We start from the raw sequence: 19,964 nt of genomic DNA, 5'->3' as shown, positions 1-19,964 counted from the left end.
ACTTGGGATACTTTACTAACTTTGACAGAGTAACTTGTGTTTCTGACAATTTTAAATTGCTTTTTTAATAATTTGATTCAGCTTTGTTGTCTTTAAACCAAATGACTTTTGTTCTTTTGACCAAATAACTTCAGTTACATGGGTAACTTTATTAACTTTGACCGAAGAATTTCTGTATTTTTGACAATTTTTTTGGCCTTTTTAATAATTTTATTCAGCTTTTATTGTCTTTTAACCAAATGACTTTGTTTTTTCAACCAAATAAATTCTGTTACTTGAGTTGCTTTACGACTTTTGACCAAAGAATTTCTGTATTTTTGACAATTTTTTTTTGGCCTTTTTAATAATTTTATTCAGCTTTTATTGTCTTTTAACCAAATGACTTTGTTATTTCGACCAAATAAATTCTGTTACTTGAGTTGCTTCATGACCTTTGACCGAAGAATTTCTGTATTTTTGACAATTTTTTTTGGCCTTTTTAATAATTTTATTCAGCTTTTATTGTCTTTTAACCAAATGACTTTGTTTTTTCAACCAAATAAATTCTGTTACTTGAGTTGCTTTACGACTTTTGACCAAAGAATTTCGGTATTTTTGACAATTTTTTTTGGCCTTTTTAATAATTTTATTCAGCTTTTATTGTCTTTTAACCAAATGACTTTGTTTTTTCAACCAAATAAATTCTGTTACTTGAGTTGCTTTACGACTTTTGACCAAAGAATTTCTGTATTTTTGACAATTTTTTTTGGCCTTTTTAATAATTTTATTCAGCTTTTATTGTCTTTTAACCAAATGACTTTGTTTTTTCAACCAAATAAATTCTGTTACTTGAGTTGCTTTACGACTTTTGACCAAAGAATTTCTGTATTTTTGACAATTTTTTTTTGGCCTTTTTAATAATTTTATTCAGCTTTTATTGTCTTTTAACCAAATGACTTTGTTTTTTCAACCAAATAAATTCTGTTACTTGAGTTGCTTTACGACTTTTGACCAAAGAATTTCTGTATTTTTGACAATTTTTTTTGGCCTTTTTAATAATTTTATTCAGCTTTTATTGTCTTTTAACCAAATGACTTTGTTTTTTCAACCAAATAAATTCTGTTACTTGAGTTGCTTCATGACCTTTGACCGAAGAATTTCTGTATTTTTGACAATTTTTTTTGGCCTTTTTAATAATTTTATTCAGCTTTTATTGTCTTTTAACCAAATGACTTTGTTATTTCGACCAAATAAATTCTGTTACTTGAGTTGCTTTACGACTTTTGACCAAAGAATTTCTGTATTTTTGACAATTTTTTTTGGCCTTTTTAATAATTTTATTCAGCTTTTATTGTCTTTTAACCAAATGACTTTGTTTTTTCAACCAAATAAATTCTGTTACTTGAGTTGCTTTACGACTTTTGACCAAAGAATTTCTGTATTTTTGACAATTTTTTTTTGGCCTTTTTAATAATTTTATTCAGCTTTTATTGTCTTTTAACCAAATGACTTTGTTATTTCGACCAAATAAATTCTGTTACTTGAGTTGCTTCATGACCTTTGACCGAAGAATTTCTGTATTTTTGACAATTTTTTTTGGCCTTTTTAATAATTTTATTCAGCTTTTATTGTCTTTTAACCAAATGACTTTGTTTTTTCAACCAAATAAATTCTGTTACTTGAGTTGCTTTACGACTTTTGACCAAAGAATTTCGGTATTTTTGACAATTTTTTTTGGCCTTTTTAATAATTTTATTCAGCTTTTATTGTCTTTTAACCAAATGACTTTGTTTTTTCAACCAAATAAATTCTGTTACTTGAGTTGCTTTACGACTTTTGACCAAAGAATTTCTGTATTTTTGACAATTTTTTTTTGGCCTTTTTAATAATTCTATTCAGCTTTTATTGTCTTTTAACCAAATGACTTTGTTATTTCGACCAAATAAATTCTGTTACTTGAGTTGCTTCATGACCTTTGACCGAAGAATTTCTGTATTTTTGACAATTTTTTTTGGCCTTTTTAATAATTTTATTCAGCTTTTATTGTCTTTTAACCAAATGACTTTGTTTTTTCAACCAAATAAATTCTGTTACTTGAGTTGCTTTACGACTTTTGACCAAAGAATTTCGGTATTTTTGACAATTTTTTTTGGCCTTTTTAATAATTTTATTCAGCTTTTATTGTCTTTTAACCAAATGACTTTGTTTTTTCAACCAAATAAATTCTGTTACTTGAGTTGCTTTACGACTTTTGACCAAAGAATTTCTGTATTTTTGACAATTTTTTTTTGGCCTTTTTAATAATTCTATTCAGCTTTTATTGTCTTTTAACCAAACGACTTTTGTTCTTTTGACCAAATAACTTCAGTTACATGGGTTACTTTATTAACTTTGACTGAATAATTTCTGTGTTTTTGACAATTTCAAATTCCTTTTTTAACAATTTTATTCTGCTTTATTATTATTTTTTGAATAATTTTTGTTATTTTAACCAATTAACTCCTGTGTTTTTTTTTAATATGCATTATTACTGTGTCACTAAATAATTTGTGACATTTTAGGATATTTTAAACCGTTCAGTTGGTTGACAAACTACGACAGTAAAAAAAAATGAAAACATATGAAAAGATATCGCAGAATTATGTTGTCATTGGATCATTTCTGTTCTTCTGACCATTTTGAATCTTCATCACTTTTTACTCACTGAATAATTTTTTCTCTTATGACTAATAAAATTAGCTTTTTTTATGAAACTGAATAGCTTCTGTTATTGTAATTGATTAACTTCTGCTAAATTAGCTGTTTCAGTTTACTGCAATATCCGATAACTAACTAGCTTCAGCTTTTTTAAAAATTTTGAATTGGTTATTTTTCATGAAATCGAATAACTTCTGCTATTGTAAATGGTTAACCAAATAGCTTCAGCTTTTTTAAAAAATTTGAATTGGTTATTTTTCATGAAACCGAATAACTTCTGCTATTGTAATTGATTAACTTCTGCTAAATTAGCTGTTCCAGTTTGGTACAGTATCCGATAACCAAATAGCTTCAGCTTTTTTAAAAAATTGAATTGGTTATTTTTCATGAAACCGAATAACTTCTGCTATTGTAATTGATTAACTTCTGCTAAATTAGCTGTTTCAGTTTGGTACAGTATCCGATAACTAAATAGCTTCAGCTTTTTTAAAAAATTGAATTGGTTATTTTTCATAAAACCGAATAACTTCTGCTATTGTAACTGATTAACTTCTGCTAAATTAGCTGGTCCAGTTTGGTACAGTATCCGATAACCAAATAGCTTCAGCTTTTTTAAAAAATTTGAATTGGTTATTTTTCATGAAACCGAATAACTTCTGCTATTGTAATTGATTAACTTCTGCTAAATTAGCTGTTTCAGTTTGGTACAGTATCCGATAACTAAATAGCTTCAGCTTTTTTAAAAAATTGAATTGGTTATTTTTCATGAAACCGAATAACTTCTGCTATTGTAACTGATTAACTTCTGCTAAATTAGCTGGTCCAGTTTGGTACAGTATCCGATAACTAAATAGCTTCAGCTTTTTTAAAAAATTGAATTGGTTATTTTTCATGAAACCGAATAACTTCTGCTATTGTAACTGATTAACTTCTGCTAAATTAGCTGGTCCAGTTTGGTACAGTATCCGATAACCAAATAGCTTCAGCTTTTTTAAAAAATTTGAATTGGTTATTTTTCATGAAACCAAATAACTTCTGCTAAATTGGCTGTTTGAGTTTGGTACAGTATTCGATAACCAAATAGCTTCAGCCTTTTTAAAAATTTGAATTGGTTATTTTTCATGAAACCGAATAACTTCTGCTATTGTAACTGATTAACTTCTGCTAAATTAGCTGTTTTAGTTTGGTACAGTATTCGATAACCAAATAGCTTCAGCCTTTTTAAAAATTTGAATTGGTTATTTTTCATGATACCGAATAACTTCTGCTATTGTAACTGATTAACTTCTGCTAAATTAGCTGTTCCATTTTGCCTATAATATTAATTCACTGATTAACTTCAGCTTTTTTGACGATTTAAATTAGCATTTTTTCCTGACACTAAATAACTTCTGTTATTGTAACTGATTACTCTTTTGTTAAATTAGCTGTTTCAATTTGTTTATAGCATTAATTCACTGAATAACTTCAACTTTTTTGACGATTTAAATTCGCATTTTTTCCTGACACTAAATGACTTCTGTTATGGTAACTGATTAACTTTTGCTAAATTAGCTGTTCCAATTTGCCTATAATATTAATTCACTGAATAACTTCAACTTTCTTGACTATTTCATTCTGTTATTTTAACCAAACAACTTCTGTTCTTTTGACTTTCGCTGTTTTGTGACTGAATGACTTCAGTCATTTTTACTAAATGGTTCAGTCATTTTAACCATTTACATTGGTCTTTCTTTCTTTCATTGTTCAACTTCAGTCAATATAACCTAATAAATCGGTTATAAAAACTGAAATAATTTGGCTAAAATGCCATATGACAGATTGATTTGGTCAATTTGACCAATTTTTTTTTAAGAGTGTAGAATTATTTAACTTTTAATTTGTGATTTTTTTTGTAATAATTAGGAGAGTCTGGGCTAATAAAATCACTTAAGGATAATACCGAAATTTCATTTCTCAGTGAGATATGGAAAATTCTCTATAAGAATGATTTAGACATTTTTCACTCTATCTTGTTAAGAAATAAGAGCTTATCAGCCTGTTCTTATCCCTTTATCTTAACCCTTTCGTGTCCACGTGTAGCATAGAGGGCATTTCTCAGACAAAATGTTTTCTTTAGCCTCTTTTGCATGAATTTCATGCATTTCTGATCCAAAGAACGCGAAAGGATTAACCATTGTGAGGACTTTTTAATCACAGTCTTTTCTACGCTAAACTAATTTTTGCAGAAGACATTTTGCAATATATTTTCAATAAAACATTTCCAAGGAAAGGATTTCTCTATCCTCAGGTCTTTCATGCTTACAATATGACATTTTTGTGGAATTTTAATTGAGAATAAAAAAAATCACAATTTAATTATGAAACTCTAGTTTAATTTTATATTATTCTCTATGAACACAAAAATATTATTTAACCCTTTCGCGCCTGCATGAAATTGAAATATTCGATATCTTTATCACGATATTTATACGAATGGATGGTTTTAAAGGACATTTCTCAGTCAGAACGACTTCTTTAGCTACTTCTACGTAAAAACTTAACACATTTTCAATTTTGACTTTCTCGTTTGTGTCAGTTTATGATACAATGAACGCGAAAGGGTTAAATAAAAGTAATTTGAAATTTTGTACATAAAGATATCTTCTACAAACTTTTGACAATTACTTAGAAGTTAATAGCCCTCTAAAAAGAAAATCTGGAGCTTAAAGTTCGACATTGATCCAATTGGATTCTAATACAACAAAATTAAACTAAATGTCCCTCAATTTTTTTAAAATTCCTTTGAAAAATTAATTCTCACTCAAAAAATCTTTAATTTATTATTCTTGATAATTTAGGCAAAACTTGACAATTATTCTGATCTCATTAACAATTGATTACGTAGGAAGTGAAAGAAAATCATCATTCATCACCTATTGTGGCATGATGATCGCAGTGAATTATCGCATTTTTAGCACTGTTGTCTTGGAGAGGAGATGAATGAAGAAAAAAAATCCAGTAATGATCAGTTGCAAATCTCCCACGAAGATCACTCACAGAAACCACAACAACACAGCTTTCACAGAAATTAATAATTTTCTCTTTGCCAAATTCACGAAAAATCTTTGATGATTTATAAGACACAAATTTCTTCACTTAATTCTGAACACTTGGAGGAGACACTTTTGTATGTTTGAGATTCTTTATTTTTTTGGGGCGAAAATTGATTTGCGGACACTCCAGAGTGGATGATCCTCTGGTGGAATGGGGAATGATTGAGCATCACAGCGAAGAAAATGTGTAACTCCTCGTCACGGCGATCACTTTCGTCTGTGGCCCCAAACCAGAGTGTGTGGAGACGAGATATTATTCGCGGGTTTTGGAATAGAGATCACATACGAATAAACAAAAAAATAAATAAAATATAAATATCAAATTGAAATGTACGGGAGAGAGCGAACTTTAAGTGAGAATCTTGGCAAATCGGGAATGCCTGAAGATCCCCAACCAGGTAGATGTCAATGCCATGGCCACTGTTGCAATGAGCTAGCGCGATGGAAGACCATTGGGCCAAGTATGCGGTAGAATGGGATGCCACTATGAGGAAGAAGCATAACAAGTTCAATGACCGACGTAAGTTTTGTTGGAAATACACTCTCTTCATACATATATATGTATGTAAGAATCAACTTTTGTGTGATATATAATACAAGTCATATATATGTAATATAGGTAGGTAGATAGATATATAATATGGGGATCTCCTCTCCAATATTAGAGGTACATATATATGGGATTGGAACATACACACGATTGATGAAGGTTGTTGTTTCTCCTGGTGGAAATTATCTTCTCTCCTCTCCGAATGCTAAATTGATACAATTCTTGTGTGAGACTTCTTTTCTCCGCGCGCGCATAGAAAATTTCCTCCACATCTTTTTCATTATCATGTTCGCCATGTCTCTCTCTTTTTTTTGTATTGTGTATGTCCTCCTCCTCCCATTCTCAAACGCGAAGAGAGACAGAGAAAGGGGGAAGAATAAGAGATTAAAGAAAACTTACAAAAAGAAAAGAAGATAACACAGAATTTGCAAAAAAAATCATATTGAATGAATAAATCAAATTCAAATTCTTTCTGTTAATGATTTTTTTCTTTTCATTTTCTTTTTATTAAAACAATATTATTATTTTGATTCTCTGTAAACACTACGTTCATCAATACATGAAGAAAACTCTCACTTAACTGTGTACGGAAGAAATTGTGGACAAGATGATTTTCTAGGGAAGTGTTGGATTCTTATTCTTTTTTTTTATGTGTGTCTCTCTTAATTCTTTTTTTTTTGCTTGTCGTGCAAGAAGAAAGAATAAAATAAAATACAACGCAGTGATATTTCCAAGTGCGCTTATTAAAATTCCATCCAATTGATTGACGCTTCTCAAAATATTTATATTTTTTTTTCTATTTAACTCATCTTTTTTTAAGTCTTGTCCATGCATGGCTTTAGTTTTGTGCGTTTTTTGCTTAATATTTGCTTCTTATATTCTTCGGGGATTTTAAAAGTATGAGAAATTGTTAATTGAAGGCACAAACGTTAAAAATTTAAATCTTACACGATTTAATTAATTAATTAATTAAGTTTTATAATTATTATTTATTTTTAAAGAATAATGTCAACGATTAAAGATTTTTTTTAATATATATAAGGTCCCTGGACACATTATGCTGTCATTAATTACTTATTTCAAATTTTTATAAAATGACCCGGCTGGCACGATTCAGTAATTTTTAGCAACTGACTCAATTTCTACATCAAACTACGTCAAATGTATTTTTATAGAATAAAAAGCCAAATTAAGATTAAAAAACTTTTAAAACTCCGTCTTTAAACGAATCTGTTTAATTTATGTAAAAATAATTTTTATGCTATTTTTCTACACACATAATCAATTAAATAAAATTGCTGAATGTGTTATTCAGTAAATTCAGTGTTCTCAAAATCATTTTGATTGAAATTTGTCTTCTTTGATTAAAAATTTGTGCGAATAAGCAATAAAATATGGCACAAACATATGGTCCAGCCGGGTAAATTATTTCTCGACAACACTAGGAATTTATTACACTTCACGTAGAAAAACTATAATAGATTTTTTACGCTTTATAATCTGATAATTGATCCACGATTTCTTCCGGAGCAGTAAAATGAAACGTAAAAATACTCCTCAAGTTTAAGAGAATTAAGGCCAAGTCACACAGTTCTTTAATTTACACCTTGCATTTTAAGAACACTTTGTTTTATTAAGAATTCGAGTTAATGAAGAATGGGGAATTAATTAGTTAAAAAAATATATATTATATAGAAGACACTTTGATGAATTATCACGTTTTAGAGAACATTGAGAATTACAAAAAAAATAATCGGGGCACCCGCGTGGGAAGTTAGTCTTTCGAACAGGATATAATAATAAGTTTTTTTTTTGTAAAATTCGGGAGACTCTCAATGTGTGACTTAGCGCTTCATTTTATCGAGAATTGGGACGACCATGTCGAATTTAGGCCTCTTACCGGGATCCTCATTCATACAGATGCGAATGAGTTTGGCCAAATAGGGTGAAGTACCTGGGGGTATTTGTACGCGTAATCCTTCCGTGGCAATCCGCATGCCACACTCCATGGGTGAGAGGTCAGCAAAGGGAATTTCACGTGTTGCCAGCTCCCACACGCAAATAGCAAAACTCCACATATCGCATGCTTCCCAATTGCGATCTGATCGTTTCTTCTGCAATGCCTCTGGGGACATCCAGGCTGGCTTGTAGAGACGTCCACGTTCCTGGAAGGAGAATTTTGCATCTCCCATGTTTATGCGTGCCGTGAGATCCTCGTCGATCATCACGTGATAGCTGTTGAGATGATATTCCGGGATGATGCGTTCCAAGGAGTGAAGGTACGCCATTCCACGTGCAATGTCAAGGGCAAATCGAACAGCTTGAGCTGTATCGACGACAACACCCACAGCTCCATGAAGGAGATCATACAGTGATCCTCGAGGCATGTACTGCAGGAAGAAAAAAAATTAAAAATTTTCCTTTAATCCGTTTAACTTCTCACTTTATGTACCTGACTAATGACAATCAAATTTGGCGGTGAATTGCATGCCCCAATAACAGGGAGGATGTTTGGATGTGAGAAAATCCTCAATTTGGGGAATTCTTCATTGAAATCCCGCGATGTTCGTGCATTGCACTCGCGGATGTTGAGTATCTTGGCCACAATATCATTCTTCTGCCAACGTCCACGCCATGTTTCCCCAGAAGCTGGGATTGCGAGCTTCGTGTGCAATTCCAAATCACGAATATTAATCCCTTTGTATCGCGACAGAGTGGCATCGCGTGATCTTGTCTTCAGCCCCAACCAGCTTTGATCTTTGAAGCTGATCTTCCGCAATTCCTGACCACTCTCGACGGCCAAATCGTGCAGACGCTTTGCATGCTGTGCCTTAGCCTTATCAAGTGGGGTGTCACCGTCTTTGTTGGCCAACGACACCAATCCACCGTGATTCACGAGCTCCTCCGCAATGGCAGCATAGCCCCAGAAGGCAGCATAGTGTAGTGGGGTGTTTCCATGCTCATTTGTGGCATTCACATCGGATTTGTGACGAAGGAGCATCATTACAATATCCAGATGCCCGTGTGCTGCAGCCAGATGTAGGGGGATATCATCACCCATATTTGTTGCATTAACCCGTGCCCCACGCTGAAGGAGCATCTCAACGAGCTTCGCATGTCCCTCTTTGGCACACCAATGGAGTGGACTAAAACCATGATCGTCCCTGCAAAAAACAAATTATTCACACCATCTGCTCTCTGTGATGTTTTGCAATCATCACACCCGTAGTCTACAACGCCCACACACATACACACATTTAGCTCCCCATTTATAGAGCTAAATCAGTGAGATTTCTTATCAAACTCCCTGGGAGGGATCATCAGTAACTGATCCTATCCACCAGTACTCACCCTTGATTCATATCATGCTCAGTGTCGTCCAGCCAGAGACGCACCTGAATGGAATTTCCTTCTCTGCACCAATGAAAAATATCCTCCATGATGAAATGATGTGAGAAAACTACAAGAAAATCCACGGAATAGCAATGTAGCACAAACTCAACAACATTCCTCGTCTCATCTGCACTAACTAAACTTACCGATAGGGTAGAAATAAAAGGCAATTCTACTTTTATTTTATAAGGAAAAAGTGAGAAAGTCTCGACTTAGAGAAGGAATAAAAAAACAAGAAATGACGTCACTCCTCTCAAGAGCATAACTTCATTTATGTTACACTTATGCTACCCACATTGAGGTGTCCCTCATACGATCACCACAAAAATGGGATGTAGTGTATGGGGGAGAATTGTGCGATGCTTTGGGAACATCGCTATGCTCCGCTCACACACCATCTACCAGAAATTGTGAGAGAGAAAATATCCAATGGCGCAGGTTTTAAATAAATAATTTATTTTCATTGTTAGTATGACTAGAATACTTACAATAAAAAAAATAATTAATTTTTGATTTATTCATTAATAATTTAACACTAACGGCAATTTTATTTTAATTAATTTTAAACATTTTTACTAAAATCTAAAGGATACCGTTAAAGAAAAAATAGAACTTACTGGGAGAAATTTTGAAGAATATTAATAAAATTAATTTTCCTAAAATTAACAAAAGAATCCTAAGCTGTATTTGTAGATTTTTTTTAGAAATCCATATAGCGATGAATAAACTCCTTTATAAAAGTTAATTTTTTCGGTGAACGCAATCGCATTTAATTTAAATTAACGAGATTTATTAATTTTTAATTTGTTCCTCTTTCCATTTTATTTTGCCTTTAATATTTAAAAATTAATCGATTTTATTATGCAAATATTAATTATTAATCATCGTTATGTACAAATTGGTTTAAGCTTTAGTCATATATTTTATGATGGAGGCGCCTGGTTGCTAGGTAGTTCAGTTAAAAAATTATGTAGCGAAAGAGATCAAAATTGAGGCTCCTGGTTGTCTAATTATTACCCTTTATTTATTATAAAGAAAATATAAAAGAAAAAAATACAAATGCAATAGAAGTTTAATAGCAAATATTTGATTTTCAAAATATTCTTGAATTGATTCTAAATAAATTCCAATTCAAGTTGTATCACCTATGAGCTTATTTACCAAAAAAAATGAGGTTTTGTTGCGTATAACTACTAAATACTTATAAACTTAATGCGGTATATAATGATATAAATAGAGATATATTAAATAAATAAAATAAAGGATTTTTCGCGTGGAAAAAAAGAAACGAATTTGGGGGGAAATGGCAAAAATTCCAATATAGAAAAAAGAAGAAATAAAAAATCATTTCAGATTGAAACTTCTTCTCAGTCAGCCTCTCTTCGTTTCAGCAATAAAAGCAAAGTTCTTCCTTGATTTGAAATGAGATGGGAAAAGTGTAGAAAATCCCTTTTCAATTGCTTCGAGTGTTTTATGGGCTAAAAGTTAGTGAAAGAGGTTAAAGAGGCAGGCAAGGGGAGACATGAGAGAGAAAGGATGCTTTTATGTGATGCGGATCGGAGAAACTTTCCGTTGAGCACCTCGCTTTCCAAAGGATGATTGTCAATAATATTACTTCAATGATTAATCCTCTAATTGGAGCTTCTAAGGATCCTTCCTCTCTGTGTATGCGTACTAAGGAGGAAAAAAAGTAAAAGGGGAGTAAAGGAATTTGATTTGCACAAGGATGCCATAGAGAGAAGGTCTTCTTCTACACTGTGTATGTGTACAAGTTGTGTGATTGTATGTTGTATAGCTAGCTGCTTAAAATGCAAAGCTAGCGCTCATGATCCTAATGATCTAACGAGAACATTTGAGAGACTGTGAGACGCGATGTTCGTTAATCAGGATGAGCAAATCAGTGACATTCGGAATTAAATGTTATGAACTCATGAATTTAAATCCTAAATTACCGCGTACGAGCTTTCCAAAAGCTTTGTTCATTTATTCAAAATACATACATATTACACGGCGTTGTTTTTTCGAGGAGGATGAGCTCTCCCCATATTCACCCAACCCACCCAACGCAGCTCAGTGACAAAAAAATCTATCCCTCTGCGCCAGTTAAATGCGGTTCCATGAAGGAAAAATTCATTTTAATTTATTTATTATTTCATATTTTATATATATTATATTGAAATTATGGATAAAGTGGTCCATTTACTGAGAACTCCACCATATGTAGGAAGGAAGATTATATTTTTGCCGAATGATGAATGAAGCGAGTTTTTGCACACATTATTCAATGTTGGGGAAATTTATGCCATCAAATAATGCGAAATGGCTCAACAATATTTCATTACTAATGATCATCTATTTACTTTTTTTCTACCTCCCTTTTTGCATCATCCTCTACATACATATATAGCGTTTTTATCGGTTACTATTTATATAGAAAGAGCAGGCAGGAGAGAGTGAAGAGAAAAAAAAACGCGAAGCACATTTTATGAGAAAGGTATACTAATTAGTCGATATATACAAGTGGTACACACAATTTACTTTTGCACATAACTTTTCAATTCCATGCATATGTCAATGGCTGGAATGGTATTTTTGTGCAATATTTCAAAGTACTACGTTCTGTGAGATAAATTGCACTAGTATTGAATGCCATCCGAGAAAAGCTCTCAGCTTGTGGTACTTTCTCTCGACTTTCCACTCTGCATCACAGCGAGGGAAAAATTAATTTGTGAAAAGTTTGTAAAGTAAAAAAAAAAATTTCTTCGATTAGTTATGAGCTCTAGATATAAAAATCTGAATGCTTGTAATCTTATAAATGAGCAAAATAGATTCAGAAAATCCCCAAAAAATATTATTTTCTTAACTGGTCAGTAGAAAAAAAACTTAATAAAAGATTTGTTCAAAAATACGAAACATGACGTCACCATGGTGTTTTTATAATGAATGGAAAATAAAAAATATGTCTTCTTATTAAAATTCAGTCAGGAATAAACTTCTTTCACAACAAGAAATAATTTAATTGAACGTATTGGAAAAAAATACTTGTGTGGGAGTAAAGTCTAAAACATTTTAGAAAATTAAAAAATTTTTTTTATGAATGAAGAAACTGTCTAAATCTTATAAAATTTTTCGTAAAGAATACCTAAATATCTTAGGATTAAAATAAGATTAAGATTTTTAACTGAATCGACTCCTATTTTTCCTAAAAATATATAATCTTGCACAAACCTTTTACAAGTTAAAATTGATCCTTTGCAGAATGGTATATGACAATCAATATTGCTGCATCCTCAAGACCACCAATATAGGGATGGTATTGAATTTATTTTCATGTCAGTTGCAAGTTAATTTAAAGATCTTCAATACCATATTTTTTCACCAATTTATAATGCATAGGGTTTAACGAGAGGGTGTTGCAGAGCGCACACGAGAACACCAATATGTGCCCCTCCCGATGTACTGCGAGCTTTTAGATATTTCCCTCATATACGTGCGCCGTAACACGTTTATGTTTTATATTGAAGATTTTCGAGGTAGGAAAAGCCAGAGAGTGAAAAAAAATCGGTTTTACTTATACTTCACTGACTTTATAGTGTCGCGCAACACTTGGAGGTAAATCAGTTTAGAAAAAAATAAGTAAATTAAATGTCAAGTGAAGAGATTAGGAAGAATGATATTTTAATAGACTATCAGGGAAGCTTTTGATTCTTATCTTCTTCACGAAAATCATGCATTTAATTTTGCATAATCCATATTTTATTTTATCGCACAAGAAGTTAATTAGAATGTTAAAAAAAGCTCTGATTTAGATCTATGAGAAAAACTCATATTCTTATAGAAAATACTTCTATTCTTCTACTTGAAAATATAATATGTATTTCTAGCAGCATTATTATAAAAATGATTCATGTGGGAGACAAACAATTTATTTTATATATGAAATTTATTGCTTAGAGCCATTGGAACAGTTTTTTTTATTTTGGATATGGGAAGAATAAATTTGCAAACGACTGCCACTCTTGGACAGTTTGTTTCATTTTTATTTCCAGCACGAGTAACAACAAACTCAATCGCGATGGTAGTCTCTTGACTTATCGGGGCATTTTTCTATGTCTCAAACAAGGGGTTAAGGACTCACTTTCAACTTTGTACGACTTACTATTTTTTTTGACAATTTTTACTTCAATTTTTGGAGATTTAATGACTTTTAATAATTTCTTTTAATGCAAATTTTGGTATGTCAACTACCAATTGAAGTTTCAAAAGCTTTCAAGATATTTTTCTGCGCAATATTCCTGGAATTATTTTTAATATAAAATTAATGAACTCGACTACACCGACTACTGAAAACTTTTCTGTTAACGTATAAAGATCCCCTTCAGTGTTTGATATAGAATTTCTGATTTGTGTTTTAACGTTCCAAGAGTTTAGTTAGCTTTCTCTCATTATCTTCCTTCAAAAATTTCAGCATCAAGGGTCTGAATCTTAAATATCTAACGTGGGTCCAATCGCTACGTTTAAACTCCCAATTTTTTTTTAATGCAATTCACAGCTTCTTCCTAGGAGTTTAACAGCTTGATGCTGACCCCTTGGATCACCGACACACTCGTCGTTTCCTCCTTTCCTTTGGCTAACCCTTAAGATGGAAGCAAAGTAAGAAGAAAAAAAAACTACCTCATATCAATTTGGCCATCTGTGAGTGGATCTGGAGCTTAAAATGTCGAGTGGAGAGACATAAAGATGAGCTTTTCACTTCAATATAGGCTCCACACCACACATACAGGAGGTACACACACTCACCATTCGCATGTCCCTTCATTCATCCCCTGCACATTTCACCCGTCATCTTCCCCTCAAAAACAAATTTTCCACATCAATTTTCCTCGAAAACGTGCCCAATTTTTTTTTCTTCATCATCCACAACACTCTCAAATAGCTTTCAAGGGTACAACGGGGGGTGGTGATGAGAGGGGCGAAGTGAGCTTTCGCAAGAATTTCCAGCAGCATAACGACTGCAAAAAAAATCTCCATCAGCTGGAAGAAGAAAAAAGAGATTTTATCCCATTTTGTACTTAAACTAGAGTGTTGGGGGGTGAGTGTAATATTTGTCACAATATGTAACACCAATTGAGGATAATTGAAGTCCTTCATGCGTATATACAATATAGGTAGGTTGGTAGTACAATAGTAAGCACTATATGTATGGTACTGAATAATTGTACATACATCACCATTTTAGGAGTATTGCTATGTATGTTGGGTAGTAAGTATAACGTAACAACTATGGGGCTAGCTTTATGATTAACCAAAATATCCCTTTTGCCTCGTGCAGAGAAATGCTGTGCCCGTAAAAGCTCCCACCCCAACACTCCTTCCCACACTCTCACCAGAGTCTGTCATTATCGTAGCTGTCGTTCATTAGATACTTAAATGCAGGTGTCGTTGCGTAAATTGGTCTGTTTTCTATGTGCCCAATGTACTTTGTCATGTGAGATACATACAAATGTATATAATGTATAAGCATATGTATGCTAAAACAAATATGCCATACATTTAACACCCTTAAACTCACCGCAAGTCATTCGTAACGTATGAGTGACGTTGGATTATGGCGACAGTGACGATTAATTCCATTCCAAAATAGCTTTTTATGTGCTCGGCATTCTCCCTCTTTCCTCCTCCATACTACACACACATACATTTGGTGTATGTGTGGTGTGGGTGGGTGGTGGCAATGGGGATGGGGGAGTGAGGTGCTTCAACTCTTCCACCCTCCCCCCCATCGCACACATTCTCTTCGCATTTTGTCTTTAATTATCCAGTGAAATACCCCTCCAAAAAAGAGGAGATATTAGTGAGAGAGAACAAGGTACCTTTTACTATATATTGCGCAATTCACAGTACAATTCAAGCATTCCTGGCTTAAGGATCAATAAAGTGTTAATGCGACAATGAGGAGGATTTTTTTGTGCTGTTGCTGCTGTAGGATAGGTAATATGAATTATTCAATATGCCCGGGTAATACGTTCAATAAAAGCTCTACAGTTTGAGTTTTGTTGAGGAGATTTTTTGATAATTTTTTTTTTATTATTTTGTTGCTTTGGAGTTAATTATTTTTATTATTAAATAATAAAGAAAACTAATTTATATCAAAATCTTCTCTAATTTATTTATTAAAATAAATGCCAATTTCTTGAAAGGAAAGGAAAATCTGCTGAAAAGGAACAAAAAACAGTGAATGCTTTGAAATCGAACATCATACGTTAGAAAATTAACCTAATTGGGCCGAGAAATTATCAACAAAAACATCTTTATAAATTTTAACAACTTTTCTATATATTGCAGAAGCGTAGCTAGAAATTTAATTAAGAGGGTTGATTTAGAAGACTTTATTGAGAATTTCTCGGCGCATTTCTAACATTGGAAATTCATTTTCTAACGTATAATGTTCGTTTTCAAAACATACGATTTTTTGCTTTTCTTCAAAAGTTTCTTTTTTGTTTTTTTTTCTTACGAACTTGGCAGCTGTTTTATTAGATAAATTTAGCAGCAACATTCCTTCAATTCAAAAGCTTGGCATTTCTTTTCTAACGTTTGACGTTTCTTTTCTGAAGTTTGACGTTTCACTTTAAAGTTTATCATTTATTCTAAAGTTTGACATTTAATTTAATTTGTTAAACTCTTTCTTTTAATTTGGCGTTTCTTTTCAAACTTTTGACTACTTCTTTGTCAAAAATGTTTGAAAATCGTTTAATTTTATGCCTAATAGTAATTTCGTAATCTTTAAAGAAATAAAAACGCTTAACTTCAAGGTGTTTAAAGAAATAAAAACGCTTAACTTCAAGGTGTTTAAACACCCAAATATCCCCCCTGGCTACACAACTATTTAATATTATTTTGCAATTTATCATTGTGAAATGGTTCTCATAAAGAGATGGATTCAGGCAAGGATGCGACACACAACAAAGAAAAGTGAGACAACGCATGGAGATTCTTCCCCAAAAAGTAATTTCCAAATTTTCCACATTGTTACACACCATCCAAAATTTTGGGACAAAATTTATATTTCGACAATACGATTAAATTTTCCACATCTCTCGGGCATGTGGACTAAAATAATGTGAGAGGGTGGTGGAAATTTTGTGGGTTTTATCCAAAACTCTCCTCTCGCGACAAATTTCCTCTTTACTAACTTTGGACCCCATCCCCCCTGCCATCCTTTCTCCGGGTCGGCGGCTGATTTGAATGGGGAAATAGTATTTACATATGTATGTAATTTCATGTAGAACGGAAAATGGGGGTGGGTGGAATGAAAGAAAACACAGTGCAAAAGTTGAAATTTGCACCAAAAAGTTGGAAGTCAATATTGGCCAAACTATGCTGTAGTCATGAACATTTCACAAAAGAGACTGACAGAAAAATAATCCTAATGAGTCAGCTGTCTAGTTTTTGGGTTGGGAAGCGATGTTGGTTGGATCAAAGAGGAGCATGAGTTGGGAGGTGAGTTTGGGGATCAGGCGAACGAACCATTTGGAGCGTCAATTAGTGTCAGAAGTCACCCGCAGGGATTTTTCCATCCCCATCCTGCTGACCAATCTAACAATTCGAATACGGAGAAAAGGGAATAAGAATGAAGTGTAGGATATAGAATAGGCGAGGAATATCCCTCCCCATCTAATGGTGCAGCGTGGAATTGCTTTCAAATACCATTCACTCGCCATTCTCGGGGGCTTGTTGAATATGTAAGAATAGTGCCACACACATATCCCTCGCAGGCTTATGTCATTTCAATGAGTCGAGAATTCATTCTTTCTTTTCTCTCTCTGTGTATGGCCACATATTCCGTCCCAAAAAGCGTGTTTTCTATCAATTCATACCAACCCCCCTTCATAACGCCTCACCAATTCGTTTGTACTTTATTCCATACCAACTAAGCTGACTGTCCTAAAATTTTGTCACCCTGCTGCCTTTTTCCCATGATCACTGCAAAAGCTTTTCTCTTTCCCATTTTGTACATTTAAAGCTTTATCTAATACCACCTCCTCCTTTTCGGAAGAGCTTCATTGATTTGGAATTCCAAGAAATTAACATTAGATTTAAAGATTTAGAGAAATTAAATTTTATCTTGGCATATTGAATTTCTTTTAATAAGAAATGAGATGTTTTCGTCCTGAAGAAAGACTTTTTTCTGGTATTGAATTAAGGAGCTTCATTCTAAGAATTGATCCTTAAACATTATGGAACATTTTACAAAAAAAAATACCTTTTTAAACCTTTACAAAAATTATTGGGGCAATCATTGGTGTATGGAAAAGTATGGAAGTTATTTTAAAATTTCCCATGAGAAACCTTTTCAATGTAAAAACATTTTATATGTAGGTACCTTATATTGGAGAACATTTTGAGCTGTGAAGCCCGCAAGGTTGGGGGGGGGGGGGGGGATTTAGTCATTTCCCCATTTCAAATTGACTGAACAGTCGTTAAAACATCCTCACACATTGTTTATTCTTCATTCTCTCTCTCGTCCTCCCGCAAAAAGCTAAATCGAAAAATTATTCAGGGTAAATGGCTATTTAAGTAATCCCCAGTTATTTCTTCATTTTTAATTCAAATTCCGGTGGCTTTTCACAAACACCGGGCGGGGGTTATACATACATTACCTACATACTTCTATGTGTTATGTAGGTGTGGAGTTTGAGGGAGAAAAAAAAGGTGGCATCTACACTGTTCCCAATTTTAATTGAATGTAATAATTCATCATAAAATCCAGTGTTTTCACATAAATGACTTTTCCCATTATTCATAAATTCATTTTCCCATTTTGAACACCCAAATTCCATGATTCCACACACACACACACACTCATATTACATTGAATTTTATCGTGTATTTTGGATGGTAAACATTTGATAGGGGCGCACTGAGGAAAACAGCTAAAAAGGAGGTGAATAAGGATTTTCTTTCATACAAACATACATAATATGAGAGTTTTTTTTTGATTCTACAAAAGCTCAATAGAAGTAGGTATACGAAATGCAAAACCTCAGGCTCCATTTATCAACATACACGCGGGGGTGATTTAATTTTGTCTATATGTATATGTTATACATCTTATGTTTGCCCGAATTGTTCTTCTTTCCCTGCTATATCCCAAATATCTTGTCGACACTTGAGGAGAGTTGTGAGAAGAGTGTGCCACCCTCTCCTTATACGGGGGTGGCTTACAGGGATGAGAGAGTTTACGGGGTTTCGGAAGAGTGCGTTGAACAGACACCATCATCTCATAAACACTGTACAAGTAGGGGGTGTATGTGTGATATACTCATGGGGCACCGTGTTGTGTATATATATTTTCCAAAAAGCCCAAGAGTGGAGGCAATGGTAAAATGCTTTAAGTAAGAAGCTCGATTCAGTTTCATTCTATTCCTCCTCACCATTCTATATACTCTCCTTCACCATCACATTACATCCATATCCTTCAAGCAATACACAAAGTTCTCTCTATACTGGCACAGCAGTGACTGTGGGACTCCGGAGGAAGGAATTTGATGGTCGTGCGCTTCACCATCAGTTTTGCATTCAATGAGTGTGATTTATTTTGTCTGTAATAAATCACAAGGAAAACAGGAAATCAACCCTCACTTGTGCGCGATCCTTTGCTCCTTCACATTGCGAAGGCAGATTCCGACTTTGCTGACGGTTTACTGTTCTACCCCATTATATTGCAAATATGTCAATAGCAATATTCCTGAAAAATTGCTTTTTTAATTATAACATGAAGTAAATTCTATATATGAAACATTGCTACTGAGCTGTGTAGGTACATAATATTTCTTCTTTCCTAACATTAATCTTTTTGTCCCCCAAAAAAGTCCTAAAGAGTAAAGCTTGCCATCCTTGAGATTAACTTAAATTAATTCAGGAATTTATTTTCTCAACGAAAATGCATTTAAAATATCCCAAATTATAAAACAAAAATAAATATGAAAACCATTGAAAATAAAAGAATACTAATTAAAGCTCTTGATACTTTTTTGCATGACTGAAAGTAGAATAAACAGAATAAATAATTCTAAAATTTGCATTAATTTGCAATGTATGCGGAATTCAAATCCTACTTATCCAATTAACAAAAGCATAATAATAACTTTTTCTGAATAAAAAATGCAAAATTCTGCATAAATTTTTAGGGGAGAAAAGTCCAACATAGGGGTTGATTCTGCCAAAAATCTTTTCTTTTATCTTATTGC

At 32.9% G+C, this 19,964-nt stretch overlaps 4 protein-coding genes across 5 annotated transcripts in view; 1 reads left to right on the top strand and 3 right to left on the bottom strand.

Moving 5' to 3' along the window:
• The window catches only part of LOC129787969 (ecdysone-induced protein 78C), a 17,829-nt gene extending 11,134 nt beyond the window's left edge, over positions 1–6,695 (bottom strand). Inside the window, exons 1-2 of the mRNA XM_055823876.1 lie at positions 6,106–6,695; positions 5,592–5,988 (exon numbers count right to left, since the gene is read on the bottom strand). The gene's annotated coding sequence lies outside the window, so the exon portion shown is untranslated. The remainder of the gene's footprint in view (positions 1–5,591; positions 5,989–6,105) is intronic.
• Positions 1–19,964, bottom strand: part of LOC129787983 (protein Peter pan) — a 1,185,971-nt gene that overhangs the window by 1,142,493 nt on the left and 23,514 nt on the right. The window lies entirely within an intron of this gene.
• Positions 1–19,964, top strand: part of LOC129787980 (L-dopachrome tautomerase yellow-f2-like) — a 1,067,766-nt gene that overhangs the window by 1,024,288 nt on the left and 23,514 nt on the right. The window lies entirely within an intron of this gene.
• On the bottom strand, positions 6,791–10,048 carry LOC129787985 (integrin-linked protein kinase). The gene is made up of 4 exons (XM_055823915.1): positions 9,861–10,048; positions 9,673–9,781; positions 8,774–9,485; positions 6,791–8,711 (listed from the first exon to the last, which is right to left on the bottom strand). The coding sequence occupies exons 2-4, from the start codon at positions 9,759–9,761 to the stop codon at positions 8,166–8,168; spliced, it is 1,347 nt and encodes a 448-aa protein (XP_055679890.1). The 5' UTR covers positions 9,762–9,781; positions 9,861–10,048; the 3' UTR covers positions 6,791–8,165.

This window comes from Lutzomyia longipalpis, chromosome 1 (assembly GCF_024334085.1).
Source record: "Lutzomyia longipalpis isolate SR_M1_2022 chromosome 1, ASM2433408v1".
NCBI classification, from domain to species: Eukaryota; Metazoa; Arthropoda; class Insecta; order Diptera; family Psychodidae; genus Lutzomyia; species Lutzomyia longipalpis.
This window is presented reverse-complemented; position numbering and strand designations above follow the sequence as displayed.